At 50.5% G+C, this 20,527-nt stretch overlaps 1 protein-coding gene across 1 annotated transcript in view; it reads left to right on the plus strand.

Annotated features, from left to right (window-relative positions):
* RNF10 (ring finger protein 10) overlaps nt 1-20,527 on the plus strand; it is a 41,704-nt gene that overhangs the window by 10,973 nt on the left and 10,204 nt on the right. Inside the window, exons 2-12 of the mRNA XM_055147170.1 lie at nt 1,903-2,099; nt 4,315-4,514; nt 7,565-7,655; nt 9,639-9,823; nt 9,898-10,034; nt 10,924-11,084; nt 13,551-13,676; nt 13,894-14,167; nt 14,314-14,447; nt 17,612-17,729; nt 17,948-18,049. Of these exons, the coding sequence (XP_055003145.1) occupies nt 1,903-2,099; nt 4,315-4,514; nt 7,565-7,655; nt 9,639-9,823; nt 9,898-10,034; nt 10,924-11,084; nt 13,551-13,676; nt 13,894-14,167; nt 14,314-14,447; nt 17,612-17,729; nt 17,948-18,049 (1,725 nt within the window). The remainder of the gene's footprint in view (nt 1-1,902; nt 2,100-4,314; nt 4,515-7,564; nt 7,656-9,638; nt 9,824-9,897; nt 10,035-10,923; nt 11,085-13,550; nt 13,677-13,893; nt 14,168-14,313; nt 14,448-17,611; nt 17,730-17,947; nt 18,050-20,527) is intronic.

Consider the following 20,527-nt stretch of genomic DNA (forward strand, 5'->3'; position numbering starts at 1 on the left):
GGAGGGAGAACTGCACTTGGAAGCTCCGAGACTCACCACGAGACTCTTGACCTTGTAAGTCTGGACTCCAGCTTTCAAATTTGAGAGGAAACCCAATGAGCTCCTTCACTAAAGTACCTCAGAGAAAAGCTTCTCAAATCTTTTCTTCCTTGTTTTGTTCTTTGGGCCACTCCCAGCAATGCTTTAAGGGTCACTCCCGGCCCTGCAGTCAGGAATCACTCCTGGTGGTGCTCAGGGAACCATATGGGGTGCCGGGAAGTGAACCCGACTCAGCCGTGTGCACGACAAGCGTCCCACCAACTGGACTAGCCAGCGCGTAAAGTAAAACAATTTCGAGTGAAAGGGAAAGGAACTGAATTATGGATTTTTTGGGTTGTTGTTGTTTTTCAGAGACTAATCTGGGAACCTCTTTTGTTTTTAGTCATATGGTTCTTTGATAACTTTTGGTAAGAAGTTGTTTTTAATTTTAATTTCATTAGTGTACCGTAATCTACAAAGTTATTGGTGATAGGATGTCAAGCACACAGTGTTTCAATACCGACCCCACCACCCTTGTCAGTTTCCTTCCACCGGTGCCCCGAGGTTCCCCCCTCTCCCACCCCTTAGCCTGGCGCATTTCGTGGTAGTTCGGATCTCCTACTTACAGTGTTGTTGGCTCTGTGCTTTAAATATGTCCCTGTATCACACCTCTACACCAGCCAGTGTGCTCGAGGCCCCGCCCCCTACACCTGTTCCTCCCAGTGGCCTTTTCTTATTTGCCTTTTTTTTTTTTTTTTGGGTCACACCCGGCGATGCACAGGGGTTACTCCTGGCTCTTCACTCAGGAATTTCCCCTGGCGGTGCTCAGGGGACCATATGGGATGCTGGGATTAGAACCCGGGTCGGCCGCGTGCAAGGCAAACACCCTACCCGCTGTGCTATCGCTCCAGCCCCTTATTTGCCTTCTTGAGTTCTCTGTTCTTCTCATTTCTCTAAGTAGGGTCAAGAGTAATCGAGGTGTACCCATTGGTACCTTGTATTTCCCTGTCCTGTTACCCTATATGCTACAGATAAGTGAGATCATTTGGCACTTATCTTCCTTCTCATTACTTCACTTAGCAAGATATTCTCTAGTTTCATTCCCTTGGATTTTTTTTTTTTTTTTTGAGGAGGGTGTGTTAGGGCCATGCCTGGTGGTCTTCAGGGCTCACTGCTGGCTCTTCGCCCTGGGGTCCCTTCTGGAGGTGCTGAGAGAACTGTAGCGGTGCTGGGGATCAGGCTCGGGTCGGCCTCGTGCAAATCTAGTGCCTACCTCCACCCTGCACTGTCTCTTCAGCACTCGTGGAGCTTTCAGGCTGTGTTGTTCAGCTCTGTTAAAGAGAAATGTGAGGGGCTGGAGCAATAGCACAGCGGGTAGGGCGTTTGCCTTGCAAACATTTGCCTTGGCTGACCCGGGTTCGATTCCCAGCATCCCATATGGTCCCCTGAGCACTGCCAGGGGTGATTTCTGAGTGCAGAGCCAGGAGTAACCCCTGAGCATCGCCAGGTGTGACCCAAAAAGCAAAAAAAAAAAAAAGAAAAAGAAAAAGAAAAAAAGAAATGTGAACTGAGAATTTGAGTGATTTGATCTGTCATGTGTCATGTCTTCATCCTGAGGGAAGGACCATGTAGGCTTCCCCCAACACAAAACCCAGAAAACCCACCTAAGCACGAGATACGTCACAGAGAGCGCCCAGTGCTTGCCTAACTCCAGGCTTCTTGCAGGCCACAGAAGGGTCTGTTCACCTTTGTTATTTATTTTTATCGTAGTTGAGGTAACCGTGGCGTTTACCCTGTTTAAGCTCGATCTGGGAGGGAGGTGAGCACACTTGGCTGAGTATGACTGTCATTCCTGAACTAATGTTTTTGCTTTTCTTCTTTCAGATGGAAAGAACTCAAATGGATCCAAGCGTTATAATCGCAAACGTGAACCTTCCTATCCCAAAAATGAAAATTTTAGCAACCAGTCCCGTCGCTCCAATTCACAGAAAAGCAAAACTTTTAATAAGATGCCTCCTCAGAGGGGCGGCGGCGGCAGCAAACTCTTTAGCTCTTCTTTTAATGGTGGAAGACGAGATGAGGTACGGAATTGAAGAGTGTTTTCTCGGGCTGAGGGTGTGTTTGAAGCCACAGGCCTTACATGCATGAGGCCTGGTTTTGATTACTGGCAAAATGCAGGAAAAATAGGTTTGTTTGTTTGTTTGTTTATCAGTAGCTGGCAGTGTGGGGAGGCATGAGATGGTGACAGTTATAGCGCTCCAGTAGCTGAGGCTTAGCTGGGATTTGGGGTTTTTCCTTCTTTCTCCCCTTGGACGTTCCCTTGACATTTTTCTTGGAGAGCCATAAAGAATGATCTCTGCTGTGTGGGATTTAAAGATGCGCAGTCGGGGCTGGAGCAATAGCACAGCGGGTAGGGCGTTTGCCTTGCATGCGGCCAACCCGGGTTCAAATCCCAGCATCCCATATGGTCCCCTGAGCACCGCCAGGAGTAATTCCTGAGTGCAGAGCCAGGAGTAACCAACCCTCTGTGCATCGCCGGGTGTGACCCAAAAATAAAAATAAATAAATAAATAAATAAACGCTATTATTAAAAAAATAAATAAATAAATAAAAATAAAGATGCGCAGTCATGGGAGAACTGGAGAGTTGTTCCACAGAACCAAGTTTGCCAAGGGGAGGGAGGCAGGAGGTTGACCAGGGGGAGCCTTGGTATGTATCAAACTATCAGTAATAGTATTTTATTCATTTATTTTTATTTTGCTCTTTGGGTCCACCCAGCAATGCACAGGGGTTACTCCTGCCTCTGCACTCAGGAATTATTCCTGGCTGTGCTCAGTGAACCATATGGGATGCTGGGAATCAAACCTGGGTCGGCCAAGTGCAATAGCCCTTCCCGCTGTGCTATTAATAGCTCCAGCCCCAGTAATAGTATTTTAAATAACAGTACTTCAGTAAAGATTTTTTTTAAAGGGCTGGAGAGATTAAAATTAGAGTGGGTAGGGACTTGCCTTGCTTGCAGCTGACTTAGGTTCGATCCCTGGCACACCATTTGGTCCCCTGAGCTCGGCAAGGAGTGGCCCCTGAGTGCAGAATGAAGAGTAAGACCTGAGCAGTACAGGTTCTGACCCAAAAACCCAGTAAAAAAGAGAAAAGGAAATGATGTGGGATTCCACTGTTCATATTTAATTATAAATGCGGTACTCTGTGATGCTCTATGAATAGAATACTTCGGAGCATATATTGCCTCTGGAATAGAAAGAATCTTTTACCACAGCCCTTTTTATACTCTTTAGATGCTTTGTCACATTTTTTGCAAGCACTGCTTACAGATGCCTAAATTCAGTGAAGCAGGAACAGCCTTCAATTTGCATTTTTTTTGATATCCAGTAATTATTACTATACATTCAAAAGACGTAATGAGGGGCCGGAATGATAGTACAGCGGGTTGGGCTTTTGCCATGCATGCGACCAACCTGTGTTCTATCCCTGGCATCCCATATGTGGAACACTTACAGGAATAATTCCTGAACACAGAGCCAGCATTGCCAGGTGTGGCCTGGGTTGGCTGCTTGCAAGGCAAGCACCTTACCTCCAGTACCTGGCCCTGGAAACAACTATCTGCATAGTTTAATGACTAAACTGCAGTGAGTGATTTAGGAGATTACTGATAGACTCCTGAAGACTGAAACCCCCTCCACATTGTGCTTTGGCAGACTGCCATGGTCAGAAAGTACAAGTAACTTCTAGGACTGAAGGGCTGGGAGTCCCCGGCCTGTAGAAGGATTCAGTAGGTGAATCTGTGCATCGAGATATCTAGAGTTCATGCTAGCTTTTATCCTTTGATGTTGCCATTTGGCAAGGCAGGCTAAGCAGCTTCAGTGTGTAGGTGTAGTTCTCACTCTCTCTTCCCGTTTAGATTATGTATACCATTGCATTGCTCTGTCCTAGAGAGAGTATGGGCTGCATTTGAACCGTTTAGTTTAACTGTTTTGCTTTTTTTAATTTCTTGAGCCATACCTTGTGATGCTCAGGGGTTTCTCCTTGCTGTTCACTGAGGAGTTTCTCCTGGCAGGGCTTGGAGGACCAGATGGGATGCCGGAGATAGGACCCCGGATGCCAGAGATAGCACCTGGGTCGGCTGCGTGCAAGGCAAATGCCCTACTCGATGGACTGTGCTTCAGCCCCAAGCTGTTTAGTCTTATTTCCTCTTGTAAACACTGTAGGTGGAGGGCTTGTGCTGCTCACTACTGTACGTCATTGTCAAAATGATCTCTCATTTTTTTTTTTTCCCTCTAGGTAGCAGAGGCTCAACGGGCAGAGTTCAGCCCTGCCCAGTTCTCTGGTCCTAAGAAGATCAACCTGAATCACTTGTTGAATTTCACATTTGAACCCCGTGGCCAGGCAGGTCACTTTGAAGGCAGTGGACACGGCAGCTGGGGGAAGAGGAACAAGTGGGGACATAAGCCTTTTAATAAGGAACTCTTTTTACAGGCCAAGTGAGTATTTTTATAGGCCGGGGGGGTGGGGGGAACGGAAATTGAGTTTCTTTGGGCAATTGTACTACAAAGAGGCTTCCTTTCATTTTAAAAAAATTTTGTTGGTACCCAATTGGAGAGAGAGATCAAAAGGGAATACCCTGCCACAGAGGCAGGGTGGGGTGGGGGGAGAGGGGGTTGGGGGGTGGGAGGGATACTGGGTTTATTGGTGGTGGAGAATGGTACTGGTGGAGGGATGTGTTTGCGAACATTGTATGAGGGAAAAAGAAGCTCAAAAATGTGTAAATCTGTATCTGTACCCTCATGGTGACTCACTAATTAAAGAATAAAAAAAAAAAATTGTTGGTTTGGGGGCCATCCCCAGTGATGCTTAAGGCATCAGGGATCACTCCTGGTGCAGCTTGGGGGGCCATTTGGGGTACGGGACTCAAGCCTGGTCAGCTATGTGCAGGGCAAGCACCCTGCCCTCAGTGCTGTGTCAGGCTCAGGCAGAGGCTGCCATTTAACTGCTATGGGAGAGGGGCAGAGGGGAGTTTACCTGGTTCTCTTTAATTTTTTTCTTTTGTGAGTGTTAATCCATTTTCTCAGTGAACTTGGTGCTTAAGATTATAATGTTTGGGTCAGTCTCAATGTTGGGTCAGTCTCAATGGTAGTTTATATGTGCGAAGCCCTGGGTTTGATCCCTGGGAACCAAGAAAAACCAAAGTTTGGGATTAAGGGGAAACCCTCCCCCCAAAAAAGGAAAAGAAAAAGGATTTATTTATTTTTTTGAAAGACACATAGAGATGAACAGCTTTATTCAACACCATACATATTAGGAAGCATCTATTGACCAGGAAATCTCTGGATTAAGAAGTAAATTGGATTTTTTTTTTTTATGATCACTGTATCACTGTCATCCTCTTGTTCATCAGTTTGCTCTAGTAGGCGCCAGTAATATCTCCATTCATCCTAGCCCTGAGATTTTAGCAGCCTCTTTTTACTAGTCCTTCCCAATGGTGCCACATTGGAGCCTCTTTCAGGGGTCAGGGGAATGAGACCCATCATTGTTACTGTTTTTGGCATATCAAATATGCCACGGGGAGCCTGCCAGGCTCTGCATTGTGAGCAGGATATTCTCAGTAGTTTGCCAGTTTCTCCAAGAGGGAGAACTAGACAGTAAGAGGTTGGGAGCTTCTTCCTGGAGCTGTTTTATAGTCTCTGGATACAAATTGGCAGTTTATTGGGATTGGCCATTGATGGGATTACACAGCACCAGGGCCAGTTTGTGGGTGTGGCTGCCTAGCTACGGGGAAAAGGGGGATCTGGGTGGAGGAGGTCCAGTCCCCATCTGAGCAGGCTTGGAGATCTCAGCCCCGGGTCCTGCACACCTGGGTTCCTCTGCCAGTTCCTTCATGTGTGAGGCTCATCTGAACGTGTGGAGAGTGGCCTTTAGCATGGCTGTTGCTGGGTTCTGGAGGTTTTGGACTTCCAGGGTTCTGCTCAGGATGGAGAGGGAAACTCAACCTGCCCCCATCCAAGGGGCCCCGGTGAAGACAGCCAGGTGTGGTAGCAGGAGACTCTGCCTAAAAAAAAAAAGGATTTAAATAATGCTGTGTTGCCATGATAAAGTAACAAAAGTGTTTGTTTTGAAATTGACCCTAAGTTGTTGTTGTTGTTGTTGTTGTTATTGTTTTGCTTTTTGGGTCACACCTGGCAGTGCACAGGGGTTACTCCTGGCTCTTCACTCAGGAATTACTACTGGTGGTGCTCAGGGGACCATATGGGATGCTGGGATTCGAACCCGGGTCGGCCGCATGCAAGGCAAACGCCCTACCTGCTGTGCTATCGCTCCAGCCCCAACCCTAAGTTTTTTGTTTTGGCCCTTTTTGAGATTTCAGTTTATCCTCTCTATAGGAAAACAGATGTGCCAGGAAGAATGCTCAGAGGGTTGGGGAAGACGCTTGCCTGTGGGAGCCATAGGTTTGATCCCAAGACTACAGAGCAGGGGGCCGGAGTGATAGGACAGCGGGGAGGGCATTTGCCTTGCAAGCGGCCGATCTGGGTTCAATCCCCAGCATCCCATATGGTCCTTCAAGCACCATCAGGAGTAATTTCTGAGTGCAGAGACAGGAGTAACCCCTGAGCATTGCTGGAAGTGACCAAAAAAAAAAAAAAAAAACCCTACAGAGCAGCCTCAAGCATCCCCACTGTAGCACTGTCTGCACTGTTACCATGTTGTTCATCCGAGCGGGCACCAGTAACGTCTCCATTGTGAGACTTGTTGCTGTTTTGGGCATATCAGATACGCCATGGATAGCTTTCCAGGCTCTGCCGTGTGGGCGGGATGCTCTCGGTAGCTTGCTGGGCTCTCCGAGAGGGACAGAGGAATCGAACCCTGGTCGGCCCTACCCGCTGTGCACAGGGGAAAAAAAAGGAACAATTACTTAAGGGAGAATTGAATCACAAGTTGAAAAGCTTGACTTAACTTTTGCTCAGAACTATTACCTTTTGTTGCCTGTTTTCAGTGTGTGATTTGACCTTGTGTCAGATTAATCGTTTTGTAACTGTATACTTTGGAACTCAGATGATGGGAAAGACCTTTCCTGCTCCCTTTCAGACAAGGCGTGTTCTGGGGTTTCTGGGGTCGAGGGAGGAAATCTGACTTCCTGCTGGTTGGTGAAGCCATCATTAGTTAATTTTAGATCAAGAGAGGCAGCTGGTTGGGCTTGGAAGCAGAACAAATGGATTTAGTCTGTCTGCTGAGTCTTTGGATTTCCCCCAGAGCCAGAACTCAGTTCTTTTTGCTTTTCGGGTCACACCCGGTGATGCTCAGGGGTTAGTCCTGGCTTTGCACTCAGGAATTACTCCTGGCGGGGCCCAGGGGACCATATGGGATGCTGGGATTCGAACCCAGGTCGGCTGCATGCAAGGCAAACGCCCTACCCTCTGTGCTATTGCTTCAGCCCCGCTAATTTGACTTTGAAGTGAAAAAAGCTCTTGATTATTCTGTTGAGAACTTGCTGGATTCTGACAGCCGGTCTTTCTCTCGTCTCTTTCCCTGATTCTAGCTGCCAGTTTGTGGTGTCTGAAGACCAAGACTACACAGATCATTTTGCCGATCCTGATACCTTAGTCAACTGGGACTTTGTGGAACAAGTGGTGAGTAGTCGGGCTCAGCGTGAGTTTTGTGGGGGCGAATACTGAAGCAAGGGGCTGTGTCGGTACCGTAGCTGCCGGCTGCCTCCACTGCCAGGACCCTTTCTGCATGAAAGTGGGCATTTCCCTCTCTGGTCTCTTCTGGAGTTGATTTTGTGCACTCTCTCACTGACTTGCAGGATGGGGGTGTTTGGAGGACATCGATCGGAAGATATAAGAGCAGGGACTGCAGCGATAGTTCAGTGGATAGGGCGCTTGCCTTGCATGCAGCTGACCCAGGTTCGATCCCCGGCACCCCATATGATCTCCTGAGCCTGCCAGGAGTGATCCCTGAGTTCACTGCCAGGAGTAACCCTTGAGCACTCTCACACTCTCACGTATGTCCCAGAAACAAACAAACAAGAAACCAGAAGGTAAAAAGCAGTTGTCCGGGTCCAGAGCTGTAGTACAGTGGGCTGGGCAGTTGCCTTGCCTGTGGCCGACCTGCATTTGATCCCCAGCATCCCATATGGTCCCCCAAATACCACCAGGTGTAATTCCTAGTGTGGAGTCAGGAGCAACCCCTGAGCAATGCTGGGTGTGGTACAAAAGCAAAACAAGCAGTAGTTCTCTCAGCCACTTCTGCCTGTTTCACGTAATAAGGGAAAATCTATATTCAATTTAGGCCTTCGTTGGGAGTCAGTTTTAAATTAGACCTCACCCTCATGACGGATGAATAGCCACCCTGTTGTCCTTCTCAGACCCACTGCTGCATTTGTGTTCTGTTGGGGTTCAGCTCTCTAGACACCCTCTGGGTCTCCCTTTCTCGCTCCCAGGACTGATACAGGCTGTTTCAAAATGGTCATCCCCAAATCCTTTACTGTGGAAAATACTTAAATTGAGAAGGAAGGCTGAGGAGAAACTGCTGGGCATTAGTTAAACACAAAACCCACTGAAATTGATTAGAAATTACTGGTAAATGGACCAGATAGTACAGCAAGTACCAATAGTACAGCAAGTAGGACACTTGCCATGCACATGGCCAGCCCGGGTTCGGTCCCTGAGATCCCACATGGCCCCCTTGGCACCGCCAGGAATAATTCCCGAGTACAGAGCCAGGAGTAACCCCTAAGCATCACCAGGTATGGCCCACCCCCTCTATCCCCCCGACCCCAGAATATCACTGGCAAATTGTATCTAGATTCTTTCTATGCCTTTGTGCATATATGCACACTGGGTGATCTGTCTCTCTGTCTCTCTGTCTCTGTGTCTCTCTCCCTCTCTCCCTTCCTTGTCTCCTCCTCCTCCCTCCCTTTCCTTCCCTCCCCTCCCTTCTTCCCCCCTCATATATGTATTATATATGTTAAGGAGATCACCCAGTGATGGGAGCAGGGTCTGTATATGTTTGCACCAGAGCTAGAACTCATGGGCCTGTAGTTACAGGTACATGCTTTTCCACTCTGACCCATTTTTTTTTCTTCAGTAAAATAACTACAGAAAATATCTGCTCTGTAGTTTGTATGTGTGTTTAGGGCACACCCAGAGGTTCTCAGGGATTCCTCCTGGCTCTGTGCTCAGGGATGGTGTTCTGGGAGGCCATATATGGTGCCGGGGAACCCATGTCAGCCACGTGCAAGACAAGCACCCTACTCACTGTTCTATCCCTCCAACCCTATACTGGTTTTATTTTATTTTTTTTAGTTATAGAATTGAATCACAGTGAGATACACAGTTACAGAGTTGTTCATGATTGGGTTTTAGTCCTCTCCTGTTCAACATCAGTCCCTTCGCCAGTGTACATTTGCCACCACCAAAGCCCCCACTTTCACTCCTGTCCCCCACCCCAGTTCTGTTAAACCATTATTCTGTTTTCCTAAAATGCTGTCCTGTGCATATCCACGTTGTCGCACAGTTCTGTGATGTGTTGAGTAGCGGTGTACAGGGGTGAAACACCGCCAGCCCCGTGTCGATGCTGAAAGCAGTGAACCTTGCGGTCTTTTGTTGCAGCGCATTTGTAGCCATGAAGTGCCATCTTGCCCCATATGCCTATATCCACCTACCGCAGCCAAGATCACCCGTTGTGGACACATCTTCTGCTGGGCCTGCATCTTGCACTACCTGTCATTGAGTGAGAAGACTTGGAGTAAATGTCCCATCTGCTACAGTTCTGTGCATAAGAAAGACCTCAAGAGGTGAGATTGAGAAACTGACTAGATTTGACCCCCGTTTGCTAATTCTTTGCTGCATCTAAATGTCCGTGTTCCAGCGTCGTCGCCACAGAATCACGGCAGTATGTCGTCGGTGATACCATCACCATGCAGCTGATGAAGAGGGAGAAAGGGGTGTTGGTGGCTTTGCCCAAATCCAAATGGATGAATGTCGATCATCCCATCCATCTAGGAGGTACGTTCTTAGTTTGGGCGGTGAAGTGTGCTTCCTGGGTTCCCCTTTAAAGGGTTTGTATTTCTGTGGGGTGGGGGGTGTGCTACACCCAGTGGTGTTCGGGGGCTGTTGCTGGCTCTGCGCTCAGGAGTCCTGGGGGGTCCATAAGTAGTGCGGGGGTTGAACTGGGTTTGTCTGTGCGCACGGCAAGTACCTTCCTTACTCCCTTGACTATCTCTCTGGCCCTGGAATCGATTTTTATAAGTTCCACATCACTGTGACCGAAGAGCCGGTTGTTTAAATACCAGTTATCAAACAATCTCTTTCTTCCCAGAGATTGAAATGTCACTTTCACCCGGTTCTCGTTTCTGCACAGAATGTAGGGCACAGATCCCTTCTTGCCTTCCTCCACGCATCTGGATAACCTCATAAGATGAAAAATTAACTCTGTTAACTGAATTAACTTGGAATCGGGAGTTGGCGCTGGAGAGAGCAGAATTAGCTGAGACTAGGCATTGCACGCAGGGGGCCCGGGTTCAGTGCTTGGCATCACGTGGTGCCCTAGCACTGCTGGGACTGACCCCTAGCTCCTGAGCACTGCCAGGTGTGGCCCAGTGGCCCCCCCCCCTCCAGAGAGGTGCTAAACTGCACTCTAACCTACTACTCAAAAAACTAGCTTGCCAAAGGCTAAATTTCTGCCTCTGAGAAGATGTATCCTAGGGACCAGAGAGACCGTGCAGGGACTGAGGCACTTTGGCGCCAGAGCCGTGAACCTGTGCTCACCACTCGAAGGGGACCGTGTTGAATGACTCTTCGCCTTAGGAAAGAGACCACATACGTGTTCCTGTGTCGTCGTGCAGTCAGGAGCTCGGAGCGTGGCGTCTCTGTGACCTTGCCCGTTTTCTCGTAGATGAGCAGCACAGCCAGTACTCGAAGTTGCTCCTGGCCTCGAAGGAGCAGGTGTTGCGCCGGGTGGTTCAGGAAGAGAAAGTGGCCCTCGAGCGGCAGCTGGCCGAGGAGAAGCACACGCCCGAGTCCTGCTTCATCGAGGCGGCCATCCAGGAGCTCAAGGTGAGGGCGCGCCACATGCGAGCTGCGTGGGGGCTCAGGCCCAGTGCGTGCCTGGCAGGTGTGAGGCTCTGGCTTTGCTCCCCGATGCTGAGGGAAGCAGCAGGAAGGGCCGAGAAAGTCTATTTGCTCTTGACTTTGCTAGGGTTTGGGGTCTATTTGGAGCTGAAAGGACCAAGTTCGAAAGACGTTTCTGGGAGGGGGGGTGGTAATCGAGCCCAACAGTGCACAGGGATTACTCCTAGCGCCTGCTTGGGGTTGCTCGTGACAGTGTTCAGGGGACCGTGCAGTGCTGAAGGTTGGCCTGGGCAGTGACTGAGCCCTTGTTAATGACTAAGCAAGGTTTATCCAGGAAAAGTTTTTTTTTCCTGAGCCACATCTATAGTGCTCAGGGCTTACTCCCAGTTCTGTGCTCAGGGATCCCGGGCTGTGTGTATGGGGGGGAAAGGTTGTGTATGAGGTGCCAGAGATCAAACCCTGATCGGCCATGTGCAAGGCAGGCGCCCAACCTGCTGAACGTCTCTCCAGCTAAATTGGGTTTTTGAAAAGATCTTGAGAGACAGGGTTGATCAAGTTTTTGGGCTTGCCCACAGCTTTTAGTGCTCCTGCTGAGGATATTAGAGCAGCAAGAGTTAGACCTGGTACAGCATTCCTCCCGCTCCGTATCTTCTACATCGGAGATCTTAAGCGTTGAGAACGACCAGGTTCCTAGTGGGTGGGTGACATTCTCCGTGGGTTGCGTTGTAGCAAGTTCTAGCAGCAAGAATCTGCTGCTGCTCCCTCCCAGGCTGCCTGCTGAGTTACTGATCAATACCACAAGTTAGAAATGAAACTCTTCATTTGTTGAGTGATTAGCATGTGGCTGGCCCTATGCTAAGCCACTAGTTTTATTTACCTTAAGCCCGGTATCCTGGTGCGGCAGACACAGCACTGCTCTTTCACAGGTGAGGAAAGGAAATCATGGGGTTAATAATTGCTTGAGGATACCCGTTAGACTGTTACGAGGTGAAGCTAGTATTTTATTTTATTTTATTTTTATTTATTTTTTTTCTTTTTGGGTCACACCTAGCGATGCACAGGGGTTACTCCTGGCTCTGCACTCAGGAATTACCCCTGGCAGTGCTCAGGGGACCATATGGGATGCTGGGAATCGAACCCGGGTTGGCCGCGTGCAAGGCAAACGCCGTACCCACTGTGCTATCACTTCAGCTCCCGAAGCTAGTATTTTAATTTCTGCCTCTCAGAAGCCTGAGTTCCCCAGGCAGAGTCCAGTGCCTTTTTCATTCCTTTTATTTCGTAGTGCAAAGAATTTGTTCAGAAGCATTTCGAGTAACAGAAAAGCTGTGTGAGAGTCTTGCTGTTCAGGTTGAGACGAGGCTTGGTCAAACCCTGCTTTCTGGGGTTTGGTATTTTTGTTTGTTTTTGGCCAGATCCAGCGATACTTGGGGGTTACTCCTGCCTTTGCACTCAGGAATCACTCCTGGTCGTGCTTGGCGGGGGGGGGGGGGCCGGGGGGGTCTTCTGGGGTGTCAGGGATTGAATCCAGGTCGACTGCATGCAAGGCAAATACCCTAACCACTGAAGTGTTGCACTCACCCCCTGCTTCCTGTTTGAGGGTACTGTAGGCATAGTAAGAACTAGAAGATTCTGTTCCGGGTTTTATATATTTTTTTCAGGAAGTTTATAAAAGACATTGTTATTAGCGTGGTACCTGTTTTCTTTTTCCTGTGGCCACAGCCGGTGATGCTGCGGGCTGCTTGCGCTGGGGTTTGCTACATGGTGCTCAGGTGACCATGCATGGTGCTCGGGCTGAAATCCAGGGCTCTCCCATGCAGCGCATGTGCTCCAGCCCTTTGGCTGCTCTTCTGGCCCCAGGAAACCTTTCTGTAGTGCAGATTCTTTTTTTTTTTTTTTTTTTGCTTTTTGGGTCACACCTGGCGATGCACAGGGGTTACTCCTGGCTCTGCACTCAGGAATTACCCCTGGCAGTGCTCAGGGGACCATATGGGATGCTGGGATTCGAACCCGGGTTGGCCGCGTGCAAGGCAAACGCCCTACCCGCTGTGCTATCACTCCAGCCCCAGTAGTGCAGATTCTTTTGCCTTCTGTTTCGCTTAAAGACCGAAGACTTTAGTTACTTAACTCTTCCCGTTTGGGTCTTGTTCCCTTTCAACTGCTGCTGCTGTTCGAAAGCTGCCCTGGTAAATCTTTGCCCTTTAGGGACTGGAGCGATAGCACAGCGGGTAGGGCGTTTGCCTTGCACTCGGCCGACCCGGGTTCGATTCCCAGCATCCCATATGGTCCCCTGAGCACTGCCAGGGGTAATTCCTGAGTACAGAGCCAGGAGTAACCCCTGAGCATCGCCGGGTGTGACCCAAAAAGCCAAAAAAAAAAAAAAACCAAAAAACTTTGCCCTTTAAACGGTTTCCGGAACCTGAATTTTCCCTGGTCTTCTCTTTGGTGGTCTAGACCCGGGAGGAGGCTCTGTCGGAGTTGGCGGAGAGCGGAGGGGAGGTCACGGGTGTTGTGGCTGCTCTGGAACAACTGGTGCTGATGGCTCCCCTGGTGAAGGAGTCCGTGTTCCCACCCGGCAAGGTTAGTGTGTTTCCCTCGCGCGCCGGAAGCTGCTGAGCTCGTGCTGGTCCGTGTGGGGCGGCGGGGCAAGGGGGCAGCCCTCGGTGTTCCTCGGTGCGTAGGGTCTTGTCCCAGGAGCGTGACTCAGTGAATGTGACAGCTCAGACACTGAGGGAGCCCGGCTCCTCCTGGGATCGGCCACGAGTACTCTCTGTTGATCCAGAATTTGTCCCCGCAGGGTGTACTAGAATATCTGTCTGCTTTCGATGAAGAAACCACCGACGTTTGTTCTCTGGGCTCTCCCCGTTCTCTTGCTCTCCCTCTGGTAGAGGAAGAGGAAGCACTGTTTGAAGCGGAACCCGAGGGCTTGTCCGAGGCCTGTGACGACTCGGAGTTCGCAGATGACAATCTCGGAGAGGGGACCGTTGGTCCCGAGTCCAGCCAGCAGGATCCCACCCCGAAGCCGGGGTTCACGCACCTGAGCAGCTCTCCCTGTTACTACTTTTACCAAGGTGAGGGAGTCGGCGGGCTGGCGTGCCCCAGGGATTTCCCAGTCACCCGGCCCGAAGCAGAGGAGGGTGGTCGCGCTAAGTCCCGGGCGAGGGGGGCCGGTCCGGGGCTGGCCCAGCCCGTTGGTGACAGAGCCTCCCGCTTGCAGCGGAGGACGGGCAGCACATGTTCCTGCACCCGGTCAACGTGCGCTGCCTCGCGCGGGAGTACGGCAGCCTGGAGCAGAGCCCGGAGAAGATCTCGGCCACGGTGGTGGAGATCGCCGGCTACTCCATGTCTGAGGTACAGGCTTCCTGCCGGGTCAGGGCGGGAGAATCTGATCTCCCCGAGACAGGCCTAGTGCCCTCGGGCCACCGCCTCAAGGTCTGTCTGTAAGGGGAAAGGCTCTGGGTGTTTGGCCCAGGCTCTTAGACTCAGAGCATCCGCCCTGCCACTGAGGCGATGCTCGCCAGGGCCTGTAGTTATTCTTAGCCTTGTTGTTGCTCTTGCGTTTCCACGCTCGGCGGGGCTCAGGGCTCGGTCCCCATAGTGCTGGCAGCATGTGAGGCCGGGGACTGAGCCCAGGCCTCAAATGCAGGCCGTGTGCTCCAGCCAGCCGTGCCGTCTCCCTTCCCAAGGGAAAAATCTTTATTCTGATCTCCCTTCCCTCCCTCTCCCTCCCCCCACTCTCCCTCTCTCCTTTTCTCCCTCACTCTCTTCCTCTCTCTCTCTTCCCCCTCTCCCTTTTTCTCTCTCCCCCTTCCTCCCCCTCTCTCTCCCTCCCTCCCTCCCTTGCTCTCTCTCCTATATAACAGGTGATGCTGGGAGAACACATGCTGGGGATCAGATATGTCCCCATGCAAAGCACACGCATTAACCCTTTGAGTTACCCCCACATCAGGTTATTTTTGTCAGTGATGGTGCTGTGAATTTTTTTCGTTTGTTTTGGGGTCACACCTGTTGGTGCTTGGGGCTTACTTCTTACTCTGCTTTCAGGGATCACTACTGGCAGGGCTCAGGACCATATAGGGCATCAGGGGATTGAACCCTGGTTAGCCACGTGCAAGGCAAGTGCTTTACATGATGTTATCTCCAACTGTGAACTTTTTTTTTTTTTTTTTTTTGCTTTTTGGGTCACACCCAGCGATGCTCAGGGGTTACTCCTGGCTCTGCACTCAGGAATTACTCCTGGCAGTGCTTGGGGGACCATATGGGATGCCGGGGATCGAACCCGGGTTGGCCGTGTGCAAGGCAAACGCCCTCTCCGCTGTGCTATCGCTCCAGCCCCAACTGTGAACATTTTTGTTGCTGTTTTTTGTCCACACCCAGCAGTGCTTAGGACGTTACACCTGTCAGGGCCCAGGGGACCATCTATGGTGCTGGGGGTTAAATGGGGTCGACCTCTCATGAGGCAAGAATCTTGACCACAGTACTGTTTCTTCACCACTGTGCTGTAAGGTTTTTGGTTGTTGTTTATTTTGGGACCACACCTGCTACTTTGGGCTTCTCCTGGCTCTGTGCTCAGTGATCACTCCTGGTGGTGCTTGGGCGATCATAAGGGGTGCCAGGGATTGAACTTGGGACAACTCATGAAAGGCAAGAGCCCCGCCCACTGTACTATTGCTCTGGTATCCCTGAAAAGTACACATATGTATGTATTTTTGTGCCACACCCGGTGGTACTCGGCTTATTCCTGGCTCTGCACTCAAGGATCACTCCTGGCAGGGCTTAGAGGACTATATAGGTTCCCAGGGATTGAACCTGGGTCAGCTGCACGCAGGGCAAATGTTTTACCTGCTATACTATATCTCTGGCCCCTAGAAGCATTTTATTGTTTGTTCTGGGGCCATACGTAAAGGTGCTCGGGGTTTACTCCTCACTCTGCGCTCAGGGATCCTCCTGGGGGTGCTCATGGGCCCATATGTGGTTCCGGGGATTGAACCTGGGACGGCCGCATGTAAGGCAGATGCCCTGCTATCACCCGGCTCTTAGAGAAGCATTTTTAATTTAATAGTATACATCAGTTTTTTTTTTTTAAATAATTTATCTGTGTGAATTTTTGCTCTTTAGGAATCCTTGTGTTAATTTCAAGTTTGTTTTAAGTATCCTTGGTTGAGTCTGGAGACCAGTTCATAGCCTTGCACGCTCGAGCTGTTAGTTCACCCCTCAGCTCTCATGGCTCCTGAGCGCTACTGGGGAGACCGAAAAACAAAAGCGGACTTTCACATCAGAGAGACAGTGTGGGGGCTAAGGCTCTTGCCTTGTATGTGACTGATTCAGTCCCTGCACTGTCTGTGGTCCCCTGAGAAATGCCAGGTTTGACCCATTCCTCCACTCCTGTCCTCCCCTCAAAAAGGACTTTTTGAATTTTAAGAACTTTTCATCAAACATGCGAAGAATAGAGAAGGAACTAGAGTGACAGTACAGTTTGTCTTGCATGTGGCCAATCCCCGTTCAGTCTCCAGCACCCCATCCGGTACCCCAATTCCTTCAAGAGTGATCCATAAGTACAGAGCCAGGAGTAAGCCCTGAGCACCTCCAGGTGTGCCCCCAAAATACAAAAGAGTAGAGAAGAATATTAAACTTGAGGACTTAGCTTGCCTGTATAAAGTCCTGAATTTGACCCCTGGTAGTACCGCTGAATGAATTGCTAAACTTGAATCGATGGACTTTATTATTATTTTCTGTTTTTTGACTAAGTAGAGAAATTTGCTTTGTCAACCTTTTCAGTTATTAAGTTTGCAAGGGATTCCCAGTTATATTGTTGCCGGTGACCAGAGAGATAATATAGGGGTCCTGTGTGTGACTAATCCCAGTTTGATTTCTGGCACCACATGTGTGGTTCTCTGAGCACCGCCAGGAGTAGTTCCTGAACACTGCCAGGTGTGGATGCCCCAGCCCTCCTCCCCACGCAAAAGAAAGTTCCCAGGTATAATACTGGCACCCAGCAGTGCTGGGGCTTGTTCCTGGCTCTGCATTCCATGATCACTCTTATGTGGGACTTGGGAGCATCCGGGGTGTCAAGAATTGAACCTGGGTCAGCTGCCCGCAAGGCAAGCACCCTCTCTCTGCAGCCTCTTTTGCCCCGCAAATACTTTTTTTTTCCATTTCTGTTTTTCCCCTTCAGTCTTGAACATTCCATCTCTTCCCCGCCCCCCACTCCCCAGGACACACACAAAATCAGATTAGGATCCAGCCAGCCCATCAGATTTAAGCTGGAGAAATTCATTCATTTGCAGCACAACCCCCCTTGCCCCATAAGAAAAAAAAAAAAACACCCGCTTTTGCTTGTTTGATCCATCTTCTTGTTGAGTAACTAGCAGTTTCTGTTTGGATTTCAAAACGGCCTCGCTCTTCGCCCCCAGTGCTGCCTGTGAGTTGTACGTAGCCTTGGACAGTTGGGGCGGGACTGTTCGGCCTCTGAGGAAGGCCCAGTTTTGGTTGAGTGCTGGTTCGCTTCGTTGCAGGATGTTCGCCAGCGTCACAGGTACCTCTCTCACCTGCCCCTCACCTGTGAGTTCAGCATCTGTGAACTGGCTCTTCAGCCTCCCCTGGTCTCCAAAGAAACCCTGGAGATATTCTCAGGTGAGAATGCCTTTATTTTGTGCCTCTTGATAACGGGGTTCCGGGATTCATTCTTCTGATCAGAAACCCGGAGTCGGAGGAATTAAGGAGCAGGTCAGAGTTTTGATGCTTAGACAGACCCTCCATCCAGTTTCCCCGGGCCTCACTGGTAGCCCGCAGGAAGGAGCTATCGGCGGGGCTGTCCTGGGCCTGCCGTTCACTCCCCACTCGCCCTGCAGATGACATCGAGAAGAGGAAGCGGCAGCGCCAGAAGAAGGCTCGGGAGGAACGCCGCCGAGAGCGCAGGATCGAGATGGAGGAGAACAAGAAACAGGGCAAGTGTAAGTTTATGGGCTCTCCCCTCTGCCTGGCAGGGCTGCTGTCGCTGCAACGGGCGTAGTGCCCAGACCTGGGGGTCTGGCGTCCCGTCTGAGCTCTAACTCCACTACTTCTCTACAGCTTTCTTTGTGGGGGGAAGTCCCAGACTCAGCGGTGCTGTTTCTGGCTGGAGGCTCAGGCAACCATGTGGTGCTGGGTGTTAAATCTGAGCGTTCCAGTTTGAGTGATTTCTCGGACCCCTTCTCTGTTTTGATTTTTATTTTAGGCACAATGGTTTGCAGTACTGTTAATGGTATGCCTTCTTGCATAAATCATTTTGGCATCACCCTCTACCAGAGTGTCCACTTCCCTCTACCACTGTCCTAGTACCTGCCAGTCCCGCCATGGTAAACTTTCTACTGAAGACCACTTTTTTTTTTTTTTTTTTTGCTTTTTGGGTCACACCCGGCGATGCACAGGGGTTACTCCTGGTTCTACACTCAGGAATTACTCCTGGCGGTGCTCAGGGGACCCTATGGGATGCTGGGATTCGAACCCGGGCCGGCCACGTGCAAGGCAAACGCCATACCCGCTGTGCTATCGTTCCAGCCCCATGAAGACCACTTTTCAGCTTTCTTTAGTTCCAGTCCTACCCGGCAATGCTCAGGGGGTTACTCCCAACTCTGTGCTCAGGAAATAACTCCTGGTGGGCTCATACAGGGCCCCAGGGGTGCCAGGGATTGAAGCAGGGTCAGCCTTGTGCACGGCCAGCTCCCTGCCCTCTGGGCTCCCTCTAGCCCCAGCTTCCTCCGTTCCTAAATGTAAGTTGTTCGTAGGCTTATTTGAGAAAGTAAATTAGTGTGAATCAAAGTGAGTAGTGACTGATTAAAAGTCTTAGAAGAAATCACAGATTTCCTGAATGCAAGGGATAGTTGACATAGGTGCTTTCTTTGTTGTTGTTTTTTTTTTTTTTTTTGCTTTTTGGGTCACACCCAGCAATGCTCAGGGGTTACTCCTGGCTTTGCACTCAGGAATTACTCCTGGCGGTGCTTGGGGGACCATATGGGATGCCGGGGATCGAACCCGGGTCGGCCGCGTGCAAGGCAAACGCCTTACCCGCTGTGCTATCGCTCTGGCCCCAACATAGGTGCTTTCTGAATGAGGCTTTTTTCTTTCTTTTTTTAATTCCTTCCCCTCCTCCCTTCTGTGGCGGTGGGACATGCTTCGATGTCTGGGGATTGCACACACCCATTTGTGGTGTTTGGCTGGGGGTTTCCTCATGCTCTGGTGCTTGACACGTCCTCTGGGCTGGGCCATCCAAGGTCTAGCCGTGGTGCTTGCCGGGGCTCACGCTTCCTGACCCTGGCAGCTATTTGCCAGGGATCACAGCACAGAGGCCAGAGTCATTCTTGACACATCACAGGGCACTAGGGGACCTGAGTTTTGTCCAAATGCTGCAGTGCGTATTGGCCGATGGCTTTGTGGTTCCCCTGAGCAGGTTATAGACATGGCTGTCATCTTTGGAGATGATGGTTTGGAGAGGGGAGGAGTTGGGGGCCACAACCGGCAGTGATCTGACGGTTAGGTTCGCTCCTGGTGGTGCCCAGGGTGCCCTCTCTCGTGCAGGGCCTTCAACCAGGGTCCACTGCATGCAAGGCAAGCGCCTTGCCCCCGTACTAGCTCTCTGGCCGTCATCCCCTTTAACTCAACTAAAGGGGACTTCTGCCCACAGCAAGTGTGTCAGGAGCGCCAGAGGGGCAGGGGTGAAGCTCTGGCCTTGGAGCACCACCCCTGTCACCTCCTGCTTGCTTTCCCAGCGCCCTGGCTGTGGCCCCGAAACTGAAGAAGGCCAGATACGGCAAAAAGCTGGCAAAAAGGAAATTAGCAAATCCCTTCAGGTCAATAAGCTCTGTCTTATCAGTTTTTCTGATTAAGCATCATTAGATCCAGGAGATTAACATGGTGGTTGAGGCCACCCCCCAGAAAATAGGGAATTAGCCCTTGGCTAGGGAAAGGATAAGTTAAACATGAATTTTATTTGTCAGTATCTGTATCATAATGTGGTGTAGCTGTTTGACACATGTCCTAAAGGTTTAAGAATGCTGATGGCCAGGGTTTGGGGAATGAAGGCTTTGCTTCTTGTTTGGGGGTTACCCCCAGTGGTACTGGGGTGCCAGAGAGCACAGCTGGGCTTTCTGCGATCAAAGCTGCGCTCAGCCCTGCGAGCTGTCTGTGTGGCCCAAGGCTGCCTTGCCCTTTGTGTAAAAATAAAAAGAAAAAGAAAAGGCGCGGGCGAGGAAAGGGAAGCCTCACCGCACCGAGCCAGGCACAGGGCCTAGGGCAGCAGCTGTCTCTCCCGCCACCCGAGTTCGGTAGCCTCCAGCCGCTTCCCCCACCCCGGGGAGGTTGATGGCGAAGATGTGGCAGGCGAAGGAAGGAACGGAGCCAAGATGGTTGGTCTCACTTGCGGTTTATTCCAATCTTCCCTCTAAACACTCTCC

This window comes from Sorex araneus, chromosome 9, assembly GCF_027595985.1.
Source record: "Sorex araneus isolate mSorAra2 chromosome 9, mSorAra2.pri, whole genome shotgun sequence".
NCBI lineage: Eukaryota > Metazoa > Chordata > Mammalia > Eulipotyphla > Soricidae > Sorex > Sorex araneus.